The sequence below is a fragment of the Lissotriton helveticus genome, chromosome 3_2, assembly GCF_964261635.1.
Source record: "Lissotriton helveticus chromosome 3_2, aLisHel1.1, whole genome shotgun sequence".
Classification (NCBI taxonomy): Eukaryota; Metazoa; Chordata; class Amphibia; order Caudata; family Salamandridae; genus Lissotriton; species Lissotriton helveticus.
In genome coordinates, this window is record NC_136062.1 from 368,234,787 (window position 1) to 368,262,114 (window position 27,328).

Below are 27,328 nucleotides of genomic sequence, written 5' to 3' on the forward strand. Positions count from 1 at the left end.
AAAGAAATATGGTCATAATTGGAATGGTCAGGTGTCACAATAGACAATATGATTGGTACATCAGCTGAATGTGGCTAAAAGATACAGTGGCCATTGTAGGTTGGGGTAAATCCCATTGACTTCTGTAAGACTTTGTTTTTCACTGGTGCCATAAGAGCCACGACAGAGGCTGCCCTGCTGTCCCGATTCTCACTACTATAACTGTGCAGAAACTGCTGCCTGGAAGGCTATTGTGCAAAGCACATGCACGGGCGGGTTCTCCGCTATGGCGAGGAGCTTCACCCCACTGCTGAAAGGCAGTAGATTAAAAATAAAATTATAATAAAACTATTTTATTATCATTTTATTTGTAACTTTCTGTGACATTGTATTAGGCTTGCTTCACATAGAACCATTGCATTAGGCTTGCTTCACATAGAACCTCCATGTAGAACCAAATTGTACATTCTATGTAGAATGTCCACTTAAGAATTTCTGTGATTGATTCCATTTGAGACAGTTGATATGTGCTGTTGATGTCTGAGGTGATTAAACCTTACCTGCCTCATACTACTTTATGTTCCTGTCTCGTTATTTCGTATTGAAGACACCTCATTTTCTTGGCGACGAGCGAGGGTGTATCTCAACATCCCCTCGTGTAGAAATTAAAAAAGAAAATCCTCCTCCAGCGGCTGTACATTCTTAAGAAGAGAAGGTCTTTCTTCTCTAGCGGCTTTTCTACGAGTCCAGCATCTTGTGTTTCAGGACTTCGGATTGTAAATCACATGGTGAGGAGGTTAGAGGGAGGGGCAAGCAATGACACACATTTGCGCTACACTGAAATCTGAAAATCGTGGCCTAGCGTAGGCCAGATTCACGTTTGCGTTCCAGAAGAAATGGAATATTGCGCTTGCACTGTTACGTACATGCGCCATATTTAGAAGTTGGGAAGCAGTCTTTGGAGGTTTGACATGCGTCGTCATGCACGGCGTCCATTTTGTTCTGTTGGGAAGGATTACATTTTATCTATAACCTTTGTGACAAACTGTGCTGTTGATGGCTGAGGTGATCAAACCGTACCCGCTTCATACTACTTCATGTTCCTGTTTTGTTATTTCGTAATGAAGACACCACACTTTCTCACAAAAGTCTGCTGAGTCGAGTGCAGGGTGGTGCCATCCTCTCTATCTTAGCGTCCTCAGCTAGGTAGGAGGTGGAGTGGTAGGCGCACTTTAAGTGCACGTCTGTTTGGCGAGCTGTCTTAGGCCGGCCAAACAGACATGCTCAACTAGCATTTTTCCATCTGGCTGTGTTGCACAGTCAAGTGGAGAATGAGTGAAGGCTCCTAGTCCCTAATGGAGCGGCATGGCAGCCCACTCAAGCCAGTACAAAGCTGCTCTCATGTGAGAGCAGGGTCGTGATTGAGTGGGGATGAGAGCAGAGAAGCAATGAGTTTGCGCGAGCAGAGGAGCACCGTGGCCGCAGCAGGTAAGTTCTTTTATGTTTCTCCTTTATTACCCCCCACTCCACCAAGTGTTATTGGCTGTAGCAACTACTGAGCACATGAATAGTGACAGGAGAGGGCCTCGTTTTCCTCTCTGTGCATTGCCTTGCTGATGCTGTAGTTGACAGTTTTAGGACAAATGCTGTCACTCATACAGTGTCACATTGCAACCAATTAATAGAAGTCCTATGGGTTAACCCAAAAGGAGGCTGCCATTGAGAGCTGACCTATGGGCTATGGCCATCATTATGTATGCTGCTGTGTGGGTTTTTATAAAATGTGTATAACAAACCAAAGAGCCAATGCTGAAGAAGGTTGAACAAAAGCATCTCTCTATTTATGTAATATGAGGTATTATTCTTTATTACAACAAGTCTGGATAGACAACTAATAGTTTATCTAGTCCAGACCTAAAAAAACACTTTGTTAAAATATAAGTAGGTCAGTTATATGAAATATTTTGCAGATGGAATGCTCAGCAGTGAATCAGTATTTCTCTTGGATGATTTTCTTTGTCTTCTTCATCTACAGGTTACGAAAGAAAACAGGAACGATCTTTTGCAAGAAATACTAACCACAATCGAAAACTGCAGAGAGTAGGATCAGCAGAAATAAAGAAAACACTTGTTCATGCCTGGTGTTTGGTTCGTCACTTTATTTTGTAGGATTGAGGAACACATTCTGACATTCTCTAGACCTTATTCCATGTAACTTGTTGAATTTGTTTTTCCCAGATAAGCATTCCTAAACTAGATTTGCTATTAAAACTTATGTATTTGGTGGGTCTGTTATGAAATACATCATGTTGTATTGCTGAGTGATTTATTTGAATATTCAATTCATAGATTTGAAAGCTTTCGCAAAAAGTTCTTTGATATTTTAAGTTGCATGAAAGCACAAATACAATTAATTCAACTGAATACATGAGTGTGGAGGCATTTAAGTTTAACAAGTAGAGAAAGACACAGTGTTGAGTGTTAAGACAGCTGTATAGGTTTTTGTTTTAATTTCTTTATTGGTTTTTGCAGTATATGCACAAGGTTTACAGCATGGTGACTTTATGCGTATAGTTGGCAGCAACACAACATCCTTTTTTTGGACCAAACGTTAATGCAGAAAACTAATTGTCATCTGGAGCGTATGACAGGCACATTCAATCAATATGACTTTATTCGATCTTAAACATGAAGAAAAATAAAAGTGCACAAAAAATACATTGTTCATGTGTTAAAATTATAATGCATCACCATCAAATTTCAATAAAAATACAAAATGGAAAACAGATAGGAACCGTGTTAAAACATTATCCAAAACACTGATTAAAACATGGAGAATTAATTCATTAGCTCATAAAGTGCTTAATGCAGTACTGGGATGAACTCATTTGTGGACAGCAAACATTGTGCCCTATGAAGTGCTAAACAGTGCTACGGACTATTAAAATATAATCTATCAACTCATTAATCTTCTTTTTGATAAAACCATACATAGAAGTTTACATATGGGTTTGGGAGCATTTGAAGGAAAAATAAGGCTGGGCGACATTGTGCAAATTTATATTTTAAAAACAGTGGGCGAATGTACATTTTCCGTGCACAAGAAAAACATTTACAGAAAAAGAGAAAATGAAGATTAGATAGATGTGCTGTTGAGGATGAAATGAGGAATAACTGGAGTAAAAACAAAACCAGCATGCTGTCCAAAACAAATACAGCCAAAAAAGATAGACCACTAATCAGGCGATATCATAGCATTGAATATATTTGGAAGATGAATACTACACAATAAGTGCACCTATGATAGTGTATTAGCACCTCAGTGGTGTGAATATGTAATAGCACAAGAATGAATATTTGCTTAGCATTCGTGAAGGAAAGTTCCAATTCTATTAAGGACACAGTTTATGCCACACTTCCTTAATTTTATTAAAAAGTAGCCATTTTAAAAAACATAACTCTTCATTTCCCAAAATGAATAGGGAAAAGAAGAAGGAATACCATGTCCAATCTGATCATCGAGTGTCCCCTCTTGAGCCTCCGTCGGCCTACGCTCAGCCTCTTTCTTCCTGACGCCAAGGCAGTCAATGGAAATTTTCACTCCTGTTTGGACGATTCTCATCCTGCAAGAATCAATGAATCAAGATTCAGGCATTAGGATCACCACAGGCCAACTACAATCCACTACAAAATGTAATAATCCATAAAACCTCAATAAGATAGGATACTGTCTTCATAGAGAAACCGTATTACGTTTCATACATGTTCTTTGATTCTAGACTTATTTACTTGAATCCAAGCGGATGAATCCTGCATCACTGGGAGGGCGCTGATCCAAAAGCGGAGGGTAGGCTAATCCTGGCCTCCGTGTCCCTAATAGATTTGATACTTTCCTTTATGAATTCTAGGACATATTTCATTCTGTGTCAGGCCCCAGAGCTGAGGATTATGCCAGCTTACAGTTTGTCTACCACCAGAGTTGCAATGGAGGGATCTGGCTTGAAATAGAACCTCTTAAAGGTCGAATCCGCAGACCAGTTTGCCGTATTCATGTTATCCTCCCAAGTGTGTCCCAAGAGTGAATGCTTTCAGAGCCATATCCCCGCTGGTAGAATAGTCTCCAACACTTTAGTGTTGATCCCTGTTTCCTGCATGACCCATCAAACCCACCGTGCAATTGTCAGGGAAGAGACCACCCTATGTGGTCTACAAAGGGCAATGAGTAACTGCTGTTCCCCATGGGGCCGCTGTGCCTCAGTCATGGTTTCATATGCCGTGACACAAAGAACAACACACAACTTTGGGGAGTCCAAAACAGCCAGGTATGAAATGAGTCTAGAATTACAGTTTTTGCGATGTTACACATGACAGGAGGCTCCATTCGGACTAAATGTCCATCCTGTAATGTCCAGGGCTGGTGTCCGACACCCTGCTGCAAGACACTAAACATAACAGCATGGCCAACTTTGCGGACAACTGTTTTCAAGAAGGTACTAGTTATGCATCCAGGAGAGGAAAAGGTGGAGCACCATGCTAACATCCCAGAGGACTGAATATCTCGGCTCTTGAGAGAGGAACAATCTGATACCCCTGAGGAGTTTTCGTACCTAAGGGTGCTCTCTTACTGGTCCTCCCCCAACTTGAGCATGACCAGATGGAATTGCAGACCTAAATGTATTGATTGGTCTATAGGCCATCCTTTCTGCCACAAAGAGCCCAAATCATTTAAGAAGTGGACAGTATCTGTCCTTCTGGGAACCATTTAATTTGCTTGCACCAACCCAACCACCAAGACCAAGCTGACTTGCATCGTTTGATTGTACCCTCCGCCCAGGCTTAGGAGAGGTGGTCCGCAGCATTACGTGAAAGCTCTGGGACATGCCATCATAACCTGTAATCCTCCATACCATAAGCGGGAGGGACCCATTTTCAAGCAGCAGGTGGGGAGTCTCGTAAGGATCCCTGAGGAGACACTGATCTTGGGGTAGACGGATTGGAAAATCCCAAGTAAGTTCCATCAGAACCGAAACAAAACTTGCCACTTCCATATCGGGGTCACTACCACCAGGTCCGCCTGTTTGCAACGGGTCTGTACCGTGAGTCTCATTATCATGGCAAAAGGAGGGTAGGCATATCCTATCTAACCATACCAATGCTGGAGAAACACGTCAACCGCTATTGCCCCGGTATCCGATGTCCAAATGAGGTACCGGGGAAGCTCATGATCCAGACAGGATGCAAAAATGTCTATCATAAAGGGTCCCCACTGATCCAAAAGAGCATGGAACACTCTTGGTAGTAGTTTCCACAAGCTTGTTTCCTTGCAGAACCCGGGAGATATTCCACCACTACTGATATATGGTGGTTGAGACACTATTCCCAGAAACTTTTAGCAAGATCCGACAGAGCTCTTGAAAGCTATTTTGTCCATCTTGAAGAGCATACAGATTTGGGCGCTTTCCCAGGTCCAATACTTCACCGCGAATGAACCCGCCATCTCTTCTAGCCAGTTAATATGCAGGGTTTGCTCTGTGGCAGACCATCCAACCCAGTGCCACTGGCGTCACACTCTGTTACCAGATCCTGTTGCGAACCGAGGATTGCGCACCCATTCCATAGTTCCATGTGTGTGAGCCACCACCCTGCTCTGCTCGTCCTTGGCATTGTCCAAGGAGAGCGAGTTGAGAGTACATCAGACCGTGGTCTGATGTACTCTCAACTCTGATATAAAGATGCAATACCTTCAGGCGTGGCATAGCCTTGAAATGAAGGGGACCAGGAAAAAATGCCTGTAAAGAGGATGACAGGAAGCCGACTACCCTGGGGATCTGCCGAAGAGATGTAGCAGGTTTTTCAAGCATCCTGCGCTCTTTGCGGTTTAATTTGTCAATTTTTCTGGACGAAAGACTCGGGGTGGTGTCCACCAAGTTGATCACGAAGCCCAGAAAGATCAGTGATTGAGAAGGAGGTTTATGATGAACTTGTGAGACTGAAATAAATTCACTGCTGTGTGGAGGTGCACAGTCACAGTATGCGGGCATTGCACCATGGGGTGTATGTCGTCCAAGTGAACGATCATGCGGATCCCGGATGCTTACAGATATTCGACCACTGGTTTAAGCACCATGGTGAACACATGGAACAGATGATGACCCGAAGGAGAAGGAGTTTACCTCAAAGGTTTGAGCTCCCCATTGGAATCGCTGGAACCGTCGATGTGGTGGGAAGATTGGGATCATGAAGCAATAGTCCTTCAGATTCAGACATACCAGCCAATCGTTTTGCCTGAGAAGGTCTTGGTGGAAATGAATGCCCTCCATCTTGAAATGGTAGAAAACCTGGCATTTGTTGAATTCTTAGGTGGGGTAGGGGCCTCCAAAACATGCTATTGCCAACTTCTGGAGGGCTGACCTCTACCGGGGGTTGGGGCTTTGGGGTTGAGGGTCGCTGGCAGAGTGTCCCCTGCCATGGCCATCCCCTGAGAAAACCAAACGTGCTTGATGGACAGTTGAAGCGAACTTCCCAAGCTCCTTGACAAAAAGGTTCGCCAAAGAGCCTGCCATGCGCCACCTGTTCTGCTCTGAGGTCACTAGTTCCCCTAACTGTGGATCCATCTTTATCAAGAGAGTACTGCACCTCTCAGTAGAGATGGCACAATTGCTATTTCCCAAGAATATCACTGCCCACTGGGCCCAGCCAGAAAAAACCTCTGGGGAGATGAGCGCCCTGGATGCCTTCGCATCCGCAACCATGTCCTGTATTTTGGTTCACGGAACAGTCAAATCCAATAGCTTGTCTCGGCATGACTGCCAGGAGCGGTAGATGCCCTTGGTTGGTCGCAAACGTTTTTGGCCAGAAACATGGCCATTCTAGGTTCAAGGTTCAATTTCGGCCGTAGCTGCGACCTTGTCATCCAGTGTGGGGCGGAGGCATTCCGCCCGTAGGCAGTTTCAGATCTCTTGATCCAGGGGTTGCGTAATCTCCAAGCTCCAGCTGGCTGCCTTCTCAGCTGGAGAACATTTCGCAGAGTTGGAGTTAAAGAGTGCCTCACGGTACAGCATGTCCGACCCCGCAACGCCAGGTGCTACTGCGTACTGGTCCACACCCAAAGGGGGTTCTGCGGTCACCATACAACCCGATGGGGGATCCGACTGAGGCAGGGATGGCGTGGGGTCAAAGGTTGGTGGCTGTGGGTCTTCTGAGGGGTCAGGTGTGGAAGTTGGGGGCAGGGCCTAGTCTAAAACTGCCTTTAAAATCTATCTGGAAAAAGCATCCAGATCTACCCCAGGGACCTGTGGGCATTTGCGTTGGGTCTCAGAAGTGTTTGGGTTCAGCTTAGGAGGTAGGATCAGCTGAGAGCACGGGTAGGTCTTCCCTCTGAGGGAGAGGTTGTAAACACTGCTGTGCCATGGCCAAAAGCTTCCTCTCCAGATGTGCTGCCGCGTCTGAGTGCGCCTAGCAGAACTTATCTGACACTAGTGTGGTCAGTGTATGAGTTCTCGTACATTTCCATGTCACCAGTAAGAAGATGTTAGTATTCGATAAGGGAAATATTATATCGGGAGTGATATATGATATGGTGGGCACCCAGGAGTATAAGCTACAATCCGGTCAATAAAGATTCAGTAAGCCTCCTAGGAAACCAATACGGCCTTGTAGTTGCACTGGCCAATTATCACAGCCTAAGTCAGTGTCCTTGAGGCAGCGGCAATACTGCTGTGTTAAATTCAACAAATACAGACCCCGGGGGTCATAAAGGCTCCAGGCAATGTGAGGCACACCCTGGTACAGACGTGCTGCTCTGAAAGTGCAGAGAATGTATTACCCGATCAAAACTTGCAGGGGAAACGCCGCCCGCATTAGAAAACATGAGTTACGGGGACGCTCGCCCGCTAGCAGCCATAGGACTACTGCGCTCCTGAGCCATGGCTCTGCAGAGTCAACCACTGATGAGATTCTTAAACAGCCGTAAAGAAGCAACAAAATATTCCAGCAACTGCTAAACAGCACAAAATGTACAACGTTAAAAATGTGCAGAAGCAAACACAGTGAGACAATCCATAAAGCCAAAGCAAGCACTAACTCAAACAGGGGAAAGAGGTTCCAGTACTCATGTTGGCTGCAGTAGAGAAGAAAGAGGGTGCGCGCAGGCAGACAGAGGCTCAGGAATGACTCTCTATGATCTGATCGGACAGTGTATTCCTTCTCCTTTTCCCTATGAGTTATGGTAAATGAAGTGTTGATTTGTATTTTTAAAATGGCTTCTGTTTAATAAAGTCAAGAATGTGAGGCATTATCTTCGCCTCTGAGTCCTGACATAGAATTAACAAACCCGGGGTTCAAGGCAGGGAGGATTTCACTTGGGGAGGGAGAGACTCATATTTGGCCTCTACTTGAAAGTTGAGCAACAGGTCATCCCATTGCATGGAGATTAAATGTTTCCGGAGGCCTCTGGCCTCTTCTCTCCTCAGGGTGGTACCCTTCTCAGTAACCTAAACCAACAGCAATTGCTGCCGAGCCATAGGTGCCAGAGCACAGGGATCCTTCCAGTTGCAAGTATCAGCACTCTTGGGCAAAAACAGAGCTAAGTCTACCAAATGGGCTATTGTTTTGTTGTTCATTGTGCGTCGGTAGGAACCCAGGACACAAGCCTTACAGCGCTGTAGGGGGGTCAAGTCTGTTGTCTGTGCAAGCTGCACAGTGATTGCTGACCAGTACTATGACAATGAGGGACTAGACCATAAGGTGGCGCAAGGCAGCTCAGGGAGGTGTAAACATGGGCAGCAGGAATTCACCTTGGGCAAAAATGCCTTAATATTGGCACAAGATAAATACGCCCTCTGCAGAACAAAGAACTGGATGAGCTTAAACCTTGCATTCCTGGAGATGGTGGCTTGGTAGACCAGTGATCTGTGCCCCACTCTTTGTTGGTTAAGGCTAGCCCAAGGTCTGCCTCTCATCTGTACTGAAGACAGGTGAGGGAGACCTAAGTATGTTCTCCGGTGGCCTTGGCCAACCAATTAATGAGCCTACACCCATTGTGGGGAGGTACTATACAACAGCATGAGTTGGTGAAGAAACTGTATAGTTAATAGATGTATCCAGCGTAACCGTATTTACTTAGTTAATAATTATATCCTGATACACTCCTTTTTTTTGTAAATATGTTTATTGGCATTTATAATCATACATTCTTATATTGACATGTTTAAAATCTAGACATAACAGTTATCAGTCACATAGTTATTTTTCTGCTCAGTTGGGCAGTGAGTATGTAGACAGTAGTAGTTTAAGTGTATAATATACTCCAGCGGACATACAAAGTTCATTGCATATCTTCATGCACTTAACAGCAAAGTCTGTTGTATACTGTGTATTAGCAATATTCCTCTTACATCTATCCCTCTTGCATTTCATATATATAATTATTCCCTCCTGGGGCCAATCATGAGGTCAGCTGTGATGGGTTCATTTTAATCAATGTTGTTCCTCGTCGTATTATGTATGCCTTAACTTAATAAACAAGTGAACAAAAAACAACTAAAACAGTGTCACCCTGTACATGGGGGTGTCTCTGTCAGTACCTCTCTCAATGATGGAAGATAGACTCTCATTGGGGGGGGCCCGGGTTGGCTGGGACCATCCAGCTATCAATGGTGTTATTGTCATCTCAGGGTCTCGTTGGTCATTTATGGGGTTAAGAAGGGTAGGCGGAAGGGGGTAAGAGGTGCGAGGGAGACCTCCACAGAGAGAAGTAGCCTGTGCTAGAATTTATCAGTATCAGCCAGTTGATGTAGCTCCCCCCCTCCTCGCCGCTGGCGGGGCAACTCAGATGTACCCAATTGTATAAGACTTCTCTCCACACCTCTGTAATCGGGCGCCTGCGCAAGCCCCTTAGTTCTTCTCTATGTAAGGCTCTGCCCAACTAGTCACCTCCTGGTTCTAAACCCCAAACTTTGGTCCCAGTGTTGATTTCCATATAATCGCAAAGCGCCCTCCTGGGCAATGCCAAGGACAGATCAATGAAACAATTTAAGTGGTCTGGGGTATAACCCGAGGAGGCACATCCCAGCACAGTATGCTAGTGTGCGCCCCAGTGTGTTATTAATTTTAGTCATTAATGAGTCCCAGTATCTATGTACAATCGTACAACTCCATGTCATGCGGGAGAAGTCTGCATCTTAGTATTTACATACTGGGCACTCTCTGGGTTCCCCACCAAATGCAGCTTGTATGCGGTGCGTGGTAATATATGTCATATGGCCATAATTAAACTGCAGGTATTTTAGGCGGGTATTGGGAGGTATCTTTTCAGGCGTATTCTGAAAAGATGGTGCCACCTGTTCTGACCCTTGCCGTCGGGAGGTATATAATAGTTGAACCCATTTTTGCCAGCTCAATCCCATTCCCATTTTCTTCATAACTCATATGAGATAGTCCCAGTTGACTGTATTGAATGCTTTCTCCAGATCCACTGACAGCAGAGCTGCTTGCGGGAAGTAATGGGCCTCTGAATTGTACAGCACTGAATAAAAACGCAAATTATACGAAGTGTTTAGGTAGGGAACAAATCCATTGTGGATAAAATGTATCATATGGGGCATCAGTCTAAGCGCTAGTATTTTACTGTGTTCCTTGAAATCATTGTTGAGCATGGACATACATCTTATCTAATCTCTCACCTCTGCCTCTGGGCTTTCGGTTTTGGGAAGCGGTATCACCATCGCAGAGCGCGTAGAGGGCGGCAGTTGCCCCAGTTCAAGGGGTTCATTGTACAAGCAACCAGGCGGGGGCCAATATAGACCTATATTTCACATAAAACTCTGCGGGGAGGCCATTAGGTCCTGGCGTTTTACTCCCAGCCAGCAGAGCCAAGGCTCTCCTGACTTCCTGGAGAGTAACCTATCCCCCCGGTTCCTCCATAATCTGTTCCTCTACCGCCGTCAGGGACAGAGGTACCAGAAAGGCGTCAATATCTTTTTGTGAGGCACCCAGCAGGCTGTATATAATTATTCATAGTATGTCTGGAAAGCTCCATTTATCATATTGTCATGTATTCCTATAGGTTCTGAATCGATCCCCCTATTCCTGACCCTATTCTGGTTAAACTAACTATCAAGTTAACTAACAGTCAGCCCATGAGGCAATTGTCACAAGAAGGGGGAACGGGGGTTGGACACATTTTTAACGGGGTCCAATGTACGTGTCCTATAACGTAGATAACAACAAAGAATGTACAGAGTTCCCCAAAAAAGATTATTTGGCTAAATTAACCCATTAAAACCTCTCTCTTAAGTGTGTGATAGAGCAGGGAAAGTGGGAGTCCCTTATCGGAATCAAGGATGCCTCACACAAGTCAAAGGCTGGATGACTACTGTCACCCCACCCGATGATTGTCCAGTGTCATCATTGGCTATCCTGCTCCTTCGGCAGGCTGGCGATGCAATGCCCGTCGGGCAGCACCAAAGTGCTGCACTTTAGCGGAGATCTTTTATTCCTTTAGCCAATGAGTGCATGTGTGTGAGGGACCTGGGGAGTGCAATGAGTGAGCGTGAGTGAGGTTAAAAAAGGTCAGTAGAGTCCAACAGGGAAACCTTTAATAGCATGGCTCTCTGCCTTGATAAAAACCGTGAAAAGTTGAGGGGTATTAAGGCGTGACGGTTAGGGTAATCAGGCCTTATTCAACCCTCAGTCCGGGTCTGGTCAACATGTTTCTTGCCTCTAAGGCAATTCATCAGGACCAATTGCTCATAAGATTGCTCATGGATTCCTCAAAAGTTAAGGAAGTATACGACCTGAGAGGTGTCGCAGAATCAACCCTTCATTGAGGCCCTCCCTGGGACTAGAGAAGGAGACAAACAGAGGGTACCATCAATCATGGGTTTGTTAACCCGAAACATTGTTTGCATGTGAAAATAGCATGCAAGTCATTGTGTATTGTGGGGGGTCCCAACCCCTGTGAGATTATCACACTTGTGTCAGAGAGGGTAAAAGGGAGTGTAAATTAAGTTAAATTAAAGTGGAGAACTGTCTTACCAACATGCGCCATTGGTAATTCGCGTTTTGGCAAGCATTAAGTATGATCACAGCTCAGAAACGTACCACACCAGAATGGGTGACACATGTGTGTCATGCACGTGTTACAGGTATGTGCTTACACACCCACAATAGGAGTAAAATTTCAAGGTACCACTAAAACAGCTAGTAGTGTACTGGAAGGCATCAGTCATGCTCATGTAGTGATAACGTTTTCAGGTAAAATGCACCGGGTGGGAGGTGAGTCAAAAGCATGAGGTGTTAGCGGAACCGCGGCGCTTACCCGTGGTCCCTGGTTGGATTTCAAACCGGCTGACCTGGTGGGGCCAGTGCTGTGAGGTCGGTACCTGGGAACAGATCAAGCGTCCTGCTCGTCAGCAAAGTAAGGGGCGGTGGAGCTTACCTCTGATACATGCCTCAATCCGTGTAGAATCGTGGCTATCGTGTAGGATCAGCCTCCCTTACCTGCAAGCTTCTGGCAAGGCGTGTGTCACCTACCCCGCCCACAACGGAAATGCCGCAGGATCGCCGGTAGAAGCGAACTGCTTCACCGCCGCTAAACATAGCCGGTCGCGCGGGCGCCGTGGGGGGCATGTCCCGTAGGCGTTGCTAGGAGACGAGGCACGCTAGGGCACCGAAAGCAATGATGTCCCTATTAGTATCGTCTCAAAACAATGAGCGCCATCTTGGAACGGGTTAGGTACCGAGTGTGTCAATGGTACTGTGAACTCGGTATTCTTTAATTAGGCAGTAGAAACTATCTGGTCAGCATAGTCCAGGGCACCGCATCATTAAGGCCAAATTCATCCGTATGAAGGCGATGGACCCATCTTTGTTCCATTTTAAAGAGGGCCTGTTGGTTGATTGAGGGGTGGCATTCCAGTACAGTCCACTTCAAGGTCTCAGCCACATGATTTTGTTGTCTGCAGTGCTCATATAGTTTGGTATGAGTCTTATGACAGCGAATATTGCTATTGTGCTCCATGATTCGTAGTTTTACCGGGCGCATCGTCATCCCAATATAGACCATCTTGCAGGGGCATGTCAGTGCATAGATGCAACGTGAACTATTGCAATTAGTGTGTCTATTGATGATCCAAGTAAAGTTCCTGGGCAGCTCAATGGTTTTGCCTTGGATTGTTTGGGGGCAGACTACACACGATCCACAACGGTAATGGCCAGTGACCGGTGGAAGGTCCCACAAGGTATTAACCGGTCGTGTACTTGATTTCTTCGGGCGAGTGTGAATCAGGGTGTCTTTAAGATTCGCCGTCCTCCTGAATGCGAACCGCGGGCGAGGTAACTCCAAACCAGCTGTGTTGAGAATCCCCCAATGTGAATTCACAACCTTTTTGATAAATGTCGAATGCTTGGTGTAGGACGTGACACGTGATTACATCCTCCTTTTCCTTGGTGTGGACTTCAAGTAAGGACTCTCTGTTATTGTTAAGTGCTCGTTTGCATGATGTCTTAAGTAGCCGAGTGGGGTAGCCCCTATCTTGCAGCTTATGTTGGAGTATACTTGCTTCGTGCTTGTAGTCCTGGACAGAGCTGCAGTTTCTCCGTATACGGAGAAACTGCCCGAAGGGTAAATTCTCCCTCAGTGCTCTCGTATGGTGACTATTATAAAGGAGCAGGCTGTTTCTGTCTGTCTTCTTTTTGTACAGAGTGGTAGTCACAGTTGATGGACCCAATTGGATTGTAAGGTCTAGGAACGGTATGGATTTCTCAGAGATGGTACCCGTAAATTTCAGGAAGGGGTTCTGTTGGTTGATCCAAAGACAAAAAGCCTCACAGCTGGCCCGATCACCCTTCCAGAAGATTAAAATGTCATCAATGTATCGACGCCAGAGTGTGAGGTTATCTCGGAAGGGGTTCTGTTCCGGAGGATAGATATGGTACTTTTCAAAAGATTCCATGTAGATACACGCCAGACTGGGGGCAAATGTCGAACCCATGGAAGTCCCGCTGACCTGATGGTACAGTTGTGATTCATACCGAAAAAAGTTCTCAGTCAGGGCTATGTGTGCCAGCTCCATGATAAAGGCAATGGGAGTAGGAGAGGTCCATTCTTCTTGTCGCATCAGTGAGTCCACAGCTTCTAGAGTGGCTTGCTGCGGAATGTTGGTGTACAACGCCACTACGTCTAAGGTCAGGAGTAGATCAACGTCTTCCCTCCCATCGATGTCATTGATCACGCGTAGGACGTCTCTGGTATCTTGTAGATACGACGGAATCTGCTTCACCAAAGGTTGGAAGAAGGCGTCACAGAATTGGGACAGAGGTTCCAACAAAGATCCGATCCCTGAGACAATCGGTCTCCCCGGGACTGGAGTAGTACCCTTGTGAATCTTGGGGAGGGTGTAAAAATACGGAGTGATCGGGTCCGTGGTCACTAGGAACTCAGCTTCCTTCTTGCTGATCCATTCGTTGGTCTCGGCTTCAATGACGAGACTGGTGATGGTAGCCATTAACCGTTTCGTAGGATCTTCCATCAGAGGTCTGTAATGGGTGGTGTTAGATAGCTGTCGCCTACATTCACAGTCATAATCTTCATAATTTTGTATGACTGTGGCACCCCCTTTATCAGCTTGTTTGATGACTACAGAGTCATCTCTCCCCAGGTCTATGGATGCCTGCCGTTCCGCAGTTGTTAAATTGTGGAATGGTTTCAACTCAGGTTTGTTTTGCATGCTAGTAAGAACCGCCCGTTCGAAGGTTAGCACCTCCGGTGGGACCATTCCATCGTTAGGGGTAAATGTGGAAGGTTTTTTCAGACCAGTGTCTATGGTAGGAAGTTCTGGTTGGTTATCAAAGAATGCCCGAAGTCGTATTTTTCGGAAGAATTGTTTCAGTTCGATAGTTTCTTGGAAAGAATCCGGAGTGGGGGTGGGAACAAACCCAAGGCCTTTCTCTAGCACTCTTTTCTCGGTGGGTGTAAGAATTTTCTTTGACAGGTTAACGATCAAACTCGTCTCCCCCTGGCCGCTATGCTCCTCGTCTCCATTGAGGTTGACGTTGGTATCTGGTCCTGCCATTGCACTCCTTTTTGCCCGCCTCGCTTTCGCCCTCTTCCTCTGCCCCAACCTCTGCCTTGAAAAGGTGGCGGATTGAGGGGGTAAAATTGTGGCGGGCCTTGCGGGTAAAAGGGGTATTGCCAAGCTGGTGTCATATGAGGAGGACCGTGGAAGACTGGGCCTTGTTGGTATCCTTGTTGCCAAGTGTGTTGGGGGGCTCGTGAGTTCCTAGCAGGATATCCCCCGCTCGAGTCACTACTGGTCGACCCCCGTCTCTGATCACCACCTGAGTTCTCATCGGACGAGTAAGAATTCTTCTTCCCTTTGTAACCGTCCTTGAGATAGGGGTAGACTTTTTCTTTTTCAAACTTAGCAATGTCTTTCTCGAGTTTGGTGGTTTTCTGTTTTAATAAGAACTCATGGTGGTCAGACATTTCTTGATTGATCTCACTCAGCTTGGTGGTGAATGCCGTCTTATTGTTCTTGGAGGTTGCGTTTTTCATCGAGGCCTCCAGAGCTGAGATCTTATCTAACAAGGCATCAGAAAGGCGTTTTGCTGTTTGACTGATCAGGAATAGTAGATCCTTTGTACATTTCCAGGATACCTGGCACCAATCTACTTTAAAGCGTTTGTCTTCCAAAAACAATCTTGGGACTAAGTTGACAATCAGGCCCTGTGGGGCTATGTTGCTCCTCAGGTATTCCGTCATCATGACCCCGTGGATCGTGATTCTGATAAGTTCTTTTTTCATTTCGGTCAAGGTCGTCCATTCATCTGAAGATGTACTAGAGTTGGAGACTGGAGGGTTGGTTAGTATCGATGGCGTTGTTCTCAGTGCCTCGGCTATAGTGTCCTCATTGAAGCTTAGACCTGGAACATCCTCCATAATGGTGCCTGGAGCCTTTGTGCGTTATCAAAAAATGCGAGGGACTATGCCGACCAGAGTCGTGCGTGCCTAAGTGGTACCTAGCTAGGCAGTAAATACTGACTAGGGATGGGCCAGAAGAGGAGAAGATTCTTCGCCACTGGTAACCTGAATGGGTTCCCGTGCAGGCTGCACGCTAGGAATTGTCACAAGAAGGGGGAACGGGGGTTGGACAAATTTTTAACGGGGTCCAATGTACGTGTCCTATAACGTAGATAACAACAAAGAATGTACAGAGTTCCCCAAAAAAGATTATTTGGCTAAATTAACCCATTAAAACCTCTCTCTTAAGTGTGTGATAGAGCAGGGAAAGTGGGAGTCCCTTATCGGAATCAAGGATGCCTCACACAAGTCAAAGGCTGGATGACTACTGTCACCCCACCCGATGATTGTCCAGTGTCATCATTGGCTATCCTGCTCCTTCGGCAGGCTGGCGATGCAATGCCCGTCGGGCAGCACCAAAGTGCTGCACTTTAGCGGAGATCTTTTATTCCTTTAGCCAATGAGTGCATGTGTGTGAGGGACCTGGGGAGTGCAATGAGTGAGCGTGAGTGAGGTTAAAAAAGGTCAGTAGAGTCCAACAGGGAAACCTTTAATAGCATGGCTCTCTGCCTTGATAAAAACCGTGAAAAGTTGAGGGGTATTAAGGCGTGACGGTTAGGGTAATCAGGCCTTATTCAACCCTCAGTCCGGGTCTGGTCAACATGTTTCTTGCCTCTAAGGCAATTCATCAGGACCAATTGCTCATAAGATTGCTCATGGATTCCTCAAAAGTTAAGGAAGTATACGACCTGAGAGGTGTCGCAGAATCAACCCTTCATTGAGGCCCTCCCTGGGACTAGAGAAGGAGACAAACAGAGGGTACCATCAATCATGGGTTTGTTAACCCGAAACATTGTTTGCATGTGAAAATAGCATGCAAGTCATTGTGTATTGTGGGGGGTCCCAACCCCTGTGAGATTATCACACTTGTGTCAGAGAGGGTAAAAGGGAGTGTAAATTAAGTTAAATTAAAGTGGAGAACTGTCTTACCAACATGCGCCATTGGTAATTCGCGTTTTGGCAAGCATTAAGTATGATCACAGCTCAGAAACGTACCACACCAGAATGGGTGACACATGTGTGTCATGCACGTGTTACAGGTATGTGCTTACACACCCACAATAGGAGTAAAATTTCAAGGTACCACTAAAACAGCTAGTAGTGTACTGGAAGGCATCAGTCATGCTCATGTAGTGATAACGTTTTCAGGTAAAATGCACCGGGTGGGAGGTGAGTCAAAAGCATGAGGTGTTAGCGGAACCGCGGCGCTTACCCGTGGTCCCTGGTTGGATTTCAAACCGGCTGACCTGGTGGGGCCAGTGCTGTGAGGTCGGTACCTGGGAACAGATCAAGCGTCCTGCTCGTCAGCAAAGTAAGGGGCGGTGGAGCTTACCTCTGATACATGCCTCAATCCGTGTAGAATCGTGGCGATCGTGTAGGATCAGCCTCCCTTACCTGCAAGCTTCTGGCAAGGCGTGTGTCACCTACCCCGCCCACAACGGAAATGCCGCAGGATCGCCGGTAGAAGCGAACTGCTTCACCGCCGCTAAACATAGCCGGTCGCGCGGGCGCCGTGGGGGGCGTGTCCCGTAGGCGTTGCTAGGAGACGAGGCACGCTAGGGCACCGAAAGCAATGATGTCCCTATTAGTATCGTCTCAAAACAATGAGCGCCATCTTGGAACGGGTTAGGTACCGAGTGTGTCAATGGTACTGTGAACTCGGTATTCTTTAATTAGGCAGTAGAAACTATCTGGTCAGCATAGTCCAGGGCACCGCATCATTAAGGCCAAATTCATCCGTATGAAGGCGATGGACCCATCTTTGTTCCATTTTAAAGAGGGCCTGTTGGTTGATTGAGGGGTGGCATTCCAGTACAGTCCACTTCAAGGTCTCAGCCACATGATTTTGTTGTCTGCAGTGCTCATATAGTTTGGTATGAGTCTTATGACAGCGAATATTGCTATTGTGCTCCATGATTCGTAGTTTTACCGGGCGCATCGTCATCCCAATATAGACCATCTTGCAGGGGCATGTCAGTGCATAGATGCAACGTGAACTATTGCAATTAGTGTGTCTATTGATGATCCAAGTAAAGTTCCTGGGCAGCTCAATGGTTTTGCCTTGGATTGTTTGGGGGCAGACTACACACGATCCACAACGGTAATGGCCAGTGACCGGTGGAAGGTCCCACAAGGTATTAACCGGTCGTGTACTTGATTTCTTCGGGCGAGTGTGAATCAGGGTGTCTTTAAGATTCGCCGTCCTCCTGAATGCGAACCGCGGGCGAGGTAATTCCAAACCAGCTGTGTTGAGAATCCCCCAATGTGAATTCACAACCTTTTTGATAAATGTCGAATGCTTGGTGTAGGACGTGACACATGTGATTACATCCTCCTTTTCCTTGGTGTGGACTTCAAGTAAGGACTCTCTGTTATTGTTAAGTGCTCGTTTGCATGATGTCTTAAGTAGCCGAGTGGGGTAGCCCCTATCTTGCAGCTTATGTTGGAGTATACTTGCTTCGTGCTTGTAGTCCTGGACAGAGCTGCAGTTTCTCCGTATACGGAGAAACTGCCCGAAGGGTAAATTCTCCCTCAGTGCTCTCGTATGGTGACTATTATAAAGGAGCAGGCTGTTTCTGTCTGTCTTCTTTTTGTACAGAGTGGTAGTCACAGTTGATGGACCCAATTGGATTGTAAGGTCTAGGAACGGTATGGATTTCTCAGAGATGGTACCCGTAAATTTCAGGAAGGGGTTCTGTTGGTTGATCCAAAGACAAAAAGCCTCACAGCTGGCCCGATCACCCTTCCAGAAGATTAAAATGTCATCAATGTATCGACGCCAGAGTGTGAGGTTATCTCGGAAGGGGTTCTGTTCCGGAGGATAGATATGGTACTTTTCAAAAGATTCCATGTAGATACACGCCAGACTGGGGGCAAATGTCGAACCCATGGAAGTCCCGCTGACCTGATGGTACAGTTGTGATTCATACCGAAAAAAGTTCTCAGTCAGGGCTATGTGTGCCAGCTCCATGATAAAGGCAATGGGAGTAGGAGAGGTCCATTCTTCTTGTCGCATCAGTGAGTCCACAGCTTCTAGAGTGGCTTGCTGCGGAATGTTGGTGTACAACGCCACTACGTCTAAGGTCAGGAGTAGATCAACGTCTTCCCTCCCATCGATGTCATTGATCACGCGTAGGACGTCTCTGGTATCTTGTAGATACGACGGAATCTGCTTCACCAAAGGTTGGAAGAAGGCGTCACAGAATTGGGACAGAGGTTCCAACAAAGATCCGATCCCTGAGACAATCGGTCTCCCCGGGACTGGAGTAGTACCCTTGTGAATCTTGGGGAGGGTGTAAAAATACGGAGTGATCGGGTCCGTGGTCACTAGGAACTCAGCTTCCTTCTTGCTGATCCATTCGTTGGTCTCGGCTTCAATGACGAGACTGGTGATGGTAGCCATTAACCGTTTCGTAGGATCTTCCATCAGAGGTCTGTAATGGGTGGTGTTAGATAGCTGTCGCCTACATTCACAGTCATAATCTTCATAATTTTGTATGACTGTGGCACCCCCTTTATCAGCTTGTTTGATGACTACAGAGTCATCTCTCCCCAGGTCTATGGATGCCTGCCGTTCCGCAGTTGTTAAATTGTGGAATGGTTTCAACTCAGGTTTGTTTTGCATGCTAGTAAGAACCGCCCGTTCGAAGGTTAGCACCACCATGAGGCAAGACAAGCCCCCATGATGCAGATACCGTTATCTGACGCAGTCACACTACGGCACAGGAACGTGTTATCTGATTAGGTCATAACGCTTGAGATCTAATTAGACAAGCGACATTCCTCCAGCCCCTGATAAGGCATACGACGTTCTCATAACAAATCAAACCTATGACAACCTGGAAAATCCGTGCGGCCATTGTTTTGATTTCACAGAGAACTTCAGCAAAAGAATGTGCTAACGAGCAAGTCGTATGACATCTTTATTGACGTATCTATGTCCATCCTTACGTCAATCTCGGCACCTTTAAGGTATAAATATTGCCGATCTTGCCCTATGCAAACACACGCGTGGTGACGAGACGGAGCAGCCACACTTGCCGAAGCCGAGAGCAGAGCAGACCCCGCTGGCAGCAGCCCCGCCTTCCTGACGCGCTGAGAGACGCGCTGCTATCTCCTGCCGAGAGACCCAGCACCGGCGCTTCCGGGCAGCCCTCGCAGGCGGCCTGGAATATCGAGAACAGAGAAAGAGATACCATTCACCATTCATCCTAAATTCCAGGTACAGAACTGAATAACCCCTCACAGAGAATTCTTTAGTTATTCACTTGGCAAAAACAAACTTAACTTAAACTGTAACTTTCTATTCCCGCCCACGCATTAGACTTAGGTCAGGTACACGGGGTAGGCGTATTTAGAAACACCAGTTGAGTACGTTTAGTCAAATGTATATGTGTATGTAAATATATTTTAATCATTTTAAACATCATATGGCTCAGAAACCATATCAATGTTTTTACAGTATTATTTTATACTATTGCTTTTAATGTATGCACTTTACTTAACTATAAGTATTGCAATAATATCGATCCATTTCTCTTGTACGAGAAAAGAGACTGATCAATAAATAACACCTTTTTATTGAACACGCCCGTCTCTTCCTTTTCTCTACATTCTGATGAGACTAAGAATGCACGTACTGACTGAGTAAAATAATTGCCTTGTGCTCACACGACTCTGGAGATACACTCTTGATTAGGGGAGAGCAAAGTTGTCATGTTCTATGGTTGTCAGAAACTAAATCCCTTCTTGTCTAATCAGGGGAGTTAATTCTTCCCTGAACATTCGAGAAAGTTTCTAGCGAACTCTGAGCTACGCTGGCAAACCCAAAACTTAAGTCTAGTATCGACAGTAGTAGACCTAGTTAACGTCTGGCCTAGGCCTTTACTGCTGTAGGTATTATTCCAATGCGCAGAGCCTATTGGGAAGATAGGAACTACACTACATGGCGCCCAACGCGTTTGGAAAGGGCGATAAAACTAACGTAAGACATTTAAAGTAACTCAGTCGTGCTTTCTCACTCAGACCCCTTTTCCCACATACTCCAAAGACGTCTGGAGTGGGTGAAAGGTTATATCCTCCAAAACCTCGCAGGAGGGAACTCCTATGTATGGTTCTTGGTATAGTCAACGTTGAAGGATAAACAGTTCCAAAATATTGTGCATCTAATCTCTGTTTCCATAAGAAACCTGATCTGCAAACAAACATAATAACCTTCAAGACAGTAAAATGTCAGACAGTGATGAAGAAAGAGTGGCAGTTAGACTAGCAACTGAACTCGCAGCAGCTGATGCTGCTGCGCTAGACGCAGACGGGGATAGAATACTCATCCCGGTCATCAAAAGGAAATCTATAACCTTAAAGCTTATAGAAAATGGACTGACACCTAGAGGTGGCACAGTCATATTCGTAATTGAGGCACACGAATATCGGCAGACAGAGGTATATTATTCATGGATACATTTTCCAGCAGCTAATGCTGTAACAAAGTACTTCCACTATTACAAAATAGAGGAACCTCCTAATGAGTACACTCCTTTTGAGGAGGTGGAAGTACCACTCAAATTCCAAGAGCATTTGCTCTTATTTGATGGCGCCCTAAAACATAATAATCACATCACCAGGCTCGGTCCTTTAGGTAGACCAGGAGCAACGTGCCCGATACTAGCCGGATACACACCACATCCAGACTTCGAAAGAATGCCTGCAGCAGATCTTTTAGTACAACTAAAACAATTAATAAAAATTCATAGACAATTAGTACAGTATTTGATACGGACTTCAACAATTCAGCCAGCGATCAAACTTCCACAGCTGACCCCTCACCAGGGGAACACAAATAAAATTACACCACAGAACATCCAGTCCTGCCTAGGTAAAGTACCGGCTAAACGGGAACAAATACCATTCTGGCTAGCGCAAAAAATCACCCAAATAGAGGCGGTGTTTCCAGACACCACCCCGCTAGAAAAACACCGGATTCTGACTATCTGTCTTCCAATGGGAATCGCACCACACATTGAGGACTGTGACACTTGGGGTACAGTCTTTGCTTCCATCTACACAAAAACGCACGGTGTTCCATCCATTTCGGTGATACCAGATGTGCTAAAACAAATTCAAGACGAATATGGTCCAGAACCTGCTTTAACTCTTGGTATGAAATTACTAAAAGACTTCAAGCAGGTCTCGGCTATACTATTAGCCAACATAAAAGGTGAAGCAGCAAATGTGGCGATCCGCCAGAGGTTAAAGGAGACAGATATAGCAGACCAACCAGCTGAAATTGCCAGAATCATAGAAAAATCCTATGAGGAACTAGGTAGAGATAGTTTAGGTGGAATACCAGTAAAACCGCAACTGACTGAAAGTCCAGAAAAAAATATTTTTTAATAATAATTCACCAAAAAAGAACTGGGATGGAAACAAACAATCCAATCCAAAAGAAAAGAAATTCCAGTCCCGAGGAAGGTCTCCTAGGCGAAGAGAGAAATCTCCGAACCAGAGATACAGGTCACCCCAGAGTGACCCCTCTGGGAAAAGATAAAACCTTAGAAATAGGGATAATATAAAAAAGCCTGATAGATATCAAGACATTGATACACGTCCCTCTCAATCTTTTCAGAATTCCTCGCAGAAATCGGAAAGAAGAGGACGATCAGAACAAAGAGAAGAGCACGCCAAGTCCAAAGACAAGGAACCTGCTCAACTAAAAAAAGAAATTACAATTTCCAAAAAAGAAGGTAGCCAGTATCTAGGTAGTTAACAATGCCGAGAATACTGAGGACACAACTGAAAACGGAGAGTGGGCTCAGACAATGCTAGACAGTGCAGCAGAAGTGAGCATAGCTCGCAAAGTCCTTATGAATCATCTGGAGACAGTGGACACGAATGAATATCTTCAAGTGGAAACTGCAGACACCAGAGTTAGCAAACCCCACAAGATATACGAGATAACATTACGTATAGAGGGAGATAAGACTAGGAAGATAAGGGGACTATTTTGGGATAATCTCTCCAAGGGCTACGATATCCTTCTAGCTGAAAAAGACTGGCCACCAGAGTTTGTCAGGGAGTGCCCTCATGGCGAAGAAGTAATTATGCCTGCCTTCTCGAATCAAATCCCGATTCATAAAAAATATACACTTGCCAGAAAGTGGGCAGTGGCTCTAGCACCTGCTTTATATAAAAATCATGTAGGATGGGATGAGGATTCTCCTCCTCACAAAATCCAGTTAAAATCACAACCAACTGCACAAAGGCAGTACCCAATTAAGCAAGAAGCTAAAAAACAAGGTAAACGAATAGTAATCGTGACACCAATACCAGCCTTAGAGGCGGTAACAAAGGCAAGCATTCCAAATGCTAAAGCACTCCATCCGAGATGGATACAATGGGCTAACTCTCTTGCTGCAACAGACGTGGTGTACGAATTTGATCCTTACTTAAAAACACAAGAATTTCTCCAATATGAATTTGAATGTCCTCTGCCGACCGAAATTCTGCCTCTAGATCACTACGGCTGTATAATATATACAGACGGATCAGCACAACCCGCAGTAGGGGGTAAACAAGCTTACAGTGCTGCGTGCGCGATTGTTAAAGGTCGTTGGCACGAAGGGAAATTTAAACCAACCCTCACTAAAACACAATCCCTAGGAGATTGTACAGCTCAGCGAGCTGAACTACTAGCATTCAAGATGGCGCTTGAAAATACCGATCGAGAATTCCCCACACTCATAGTGTGCGATTCGTATTATTGCGTTCAATCTTATAATGAATACTTGCAGATCTGGCTTCAGAACGGTTTCAAGGATGCGAAAGGTGGCACAATCAAGCATAAAATGCTCTGGGAACAAGTAGCTCTTTTACAAAAAGAACTACAAAAGACTCACGTGATACATACACTGAGTCATCAACGTGATGGCGTTCACGTTGCAGGGAATTCATTGGCTGATGAGGCCGCGAAGGCAGCTGTGCAAACTGCTTCCGTAGCTGCCATCACACAGTCAAAAACAAAAATAGACAGCGAAATATTACAAGCTGTCAGCGCTTCAGAAAAGGATTCGATAGAACCACTCCCTAAAGGCTTTCCAGTAAAATACTCATACATAACTGATGCAAACAATGTTCCTTTTGCTCAAATCCCTGGAGTGGGGGATAGGGCAATTCCAAACATGGAACATAGGTTAGGACTAATAATAGCGGCACACGAAGGGCTTGCTTCTATCCATGCTGGCGTCTCAGCCACAGTATCATTATTAAAACAGAGATACTGGTGGCCACAAATGAGAAGACAAACAAGGAACTACGTTCTAGCATGTGAAATATGTCAAAAAATGAAAGTATCAACGGTGAGACGTCCAGCGCAGACGCCCCTTCTAATCTCGGATAAACCATTAGCCTGTGTTTATCTAGACCACTGCGGTCCCTTACAAAGGGATGGTAACTATAAATATATCTTGGTCGCAGTGGACTCATGCACGAGATTCATATGGATGTGGCCCCAGCGAACGGCTGACGCCAGAACTGTTATAAAAGATTTGCGAGTCTTTATCGGCACATACGCAATTGGCATGCTGCATTCGGACAATGGTCCTGCTTTTAGCTCTCGAGCTTATAAGGAGGCCATGGTCAGCATGGGCGTGCAATTGCGGTACTCTTGTCCATTTCACCGTGAGGGGAACGGAATTGTTGAAAGAAAAAACCGTGACATAAAGCAATCTATAACGGCTAAGGTATTAGGTTCGGGAGCTGGGTGGGTCAAACATCTAATAAGTGTCCAACGTAGTCTAAATAACTTGCCAAGAAATTCTCTGAAGGGATTCAGTCCGTACGAATTATTATTTGGAACTAGAATGATTATCTCTGACCTCGACAGTCAGACTTCAGTGGTTAAAGAAAAAAGCTTTGATGTCAAAGACCGTTTGGCTATTTTGCAGGACTTAAACAAAACAAGAAAAGACCTGAGCAACATACAGTTGAAACAACGGCCAACAACCACTGAAGAATCACCACCTGTCCCAGCAAGACCTGTCTGGATTCCAAAAGTCGGGGATCTAGTCAGGGAGAAGATCGCGGTAAAGAAGGAATTTGGGCCTTCTTACAGAAAAGCAGTTCCTGTCTTGTCTGTCAACGGGACAAGATCAGTTGTACTACCGCCACTTGCTGGTAAAAAGGAGAACCGAGTTGTATCCATCGACCTGGTAAAACCACAACATGTGGCCGATAACAAACAGTAGGCCAAGTGGACTCCCAATAAGTAGCAGAACACCAAGGTTTGCTACCAGTACAGAGGTCCTAACGAAGAGGCTCATCACATTCGAAACGCCTACAGAAGAACAACAAGGACTATGCAACAATGCAATAGAACTCAGACCTCTGAAAACCCAAATAAAAACATTTAGCAGAGACACACCAATCTACAATGAAGTACCAAGTGAAAATGCAAGAAACAAAAATCCTGAACCAATTGGAACAATTGACAGAACTGCATCCGGCTACTTCATAAACTTCGATGATTAAGTAAGTAGAGCGCTCTATGATTGATTGATTGATTGATGATTCCTCTGAAAGCCTCAGTGAATCAAAGACACAGCCATCATCAAAAACCTTTAAAGACAAAGCTAAAGAACTTTTGAACCAACTGAAAGAAACATATCTGATTTCTCCATGGATTGAATTTTGGGTGGGTTTTGGTGCATTTATCCTCATACTTTGGCTCATCATGGTATTAACTTTGGGACGCTTCATTGAGGGAAAATATGCTAAAATGGACACAGCAAGTCAGAACATCAACTTGGTCCTCAAACCACACACATCTTCACACGTCGAGAAAAGAGAACTTTCTTCAGCCAACTTCACAGCCAATCCGATACCTGGTGGGGTAGCCTGGGACAACACTGACTATGAAATTTATGGTCCGGTCGAGATCCTGAAATATCCACACCAAATTAAGATCTCATTGAATGACTTTGCAAAACCAAACTCATTTGCTGATGATTGGGACTTCGAAAGCATTAATAATATGATGTCTGACTTAGTAATGTCTGCTAAATTTACCAAACATGATTATTTGCAAGGTTCTACAAATTATGACAGTATGTATTGCTATAACCACTATGGTAATCAATTTTTACATAGATCTGCACTACCTAGAAATGTTTTAAATTATAATCAATGGGAACATTGTGCAACACCTCCAAAAGGGAGCTCCAGAACCGTTTACGACAAATATTCATATTTTTCAGGTTTTAACACAAGTAATGCTGAAACATTTTATTTTAAATTGTCAAACAAGACAGGGATGAAAACGATGATAACCAACACAAAATTGTTATATTCAGATTCATTTTTTGAAAAAATGAATACTTTTGGATTTGATTATTGGGACAAAAATGTTGATTTGAAAAGTGTTTGGGGTACAAAAGAATGGCAAGTACAGGGTATAGAAGCTTTGTTTAGAGCCTGCATGATCCCAGAACAAATGATATTTTTAAATGACACTGTTCAACAAACCACCTGTCTTGGCTTAGCCAAAATCAAAGATTTAAATAAACCGTCTAATCCAAAGCCAACAATGTTTAGCAATAGCTCTGATACAGATGAAGAGATAGACGTAGACCATATATTAAACCAAAACAGAACACATCCTGATTGGAAACAGTGGTTGATCTGGCCCACAGATACAAATAACTGTCAAGACAGATTCCTGAATAAAACACAGGGGTTCAAAATGACCAGGCCAGACCCTAGATATCCCCAAAGACATCACCCAGGGATAATAACAACCTACAGTGTGGGGAAATTATGCCTTCAATGAATGGCTACAAACTTCCACACTGCCTGAAATTAAGCAACACCTAACTTTACTTACTGATGGTGCTGACTTGCGTGATTTCACTTTGGGACCACGCAAACAGCGTCAAAAGCGTTTCATAGCAGCCTCTGTATATGCAGCATACAATGAGGCCTGGAAGGTTACTCAAATTGAAACAGCAGAGAGAATACGGGAATTTGACCGTATTAATTTGGAAAAATCACTTTCTGTAGTGGACAATGGGTTAATGACTCTGTCCTCCAGAATTTTTTCATTGGACAGCATTGTGTCGTCAGCAATCGATATATTATCGCAAGACTTACTGTTATTACAACATGGTCAGTCACAATTGCGTTCTATTGTACAGCTTGGCTGGACGTTACAAAATCTGCGTTCAGGCTATGTGCCTTGGCGTTTAATCAACACAACGTCACTATTCCAAATCTTTA

General features: G+C 45.0%; 1 protein-coding gene across 1 annotated transcript in view; it reads left to right on the top strand.

Moving 5' to 3' along the window:
• NTPCR (nucleoside-triphosphatase, cancer-related) overlaps nucleotides 1-2,697 on the top strand; it is a 398,442-nt gene extending 395,745 nt beyond the window's left edge. Inside the window, exon 7 of the mRNA XM_078684553.1 lies at nucleotides 2,015-2,697. Coding sequence (XP_078540679.1) covers nucleotides 2,015-2,083 — 69 coding nt within the window. The 3' untranslated portion in view covers nucleotides 2,084-2,697. The remainder of the gene's footprint in view (nucleotides 1-2,014) is intronic.
• Nucleotides 2,698-27,328: the final 24,631 nt, after the last annotated feature.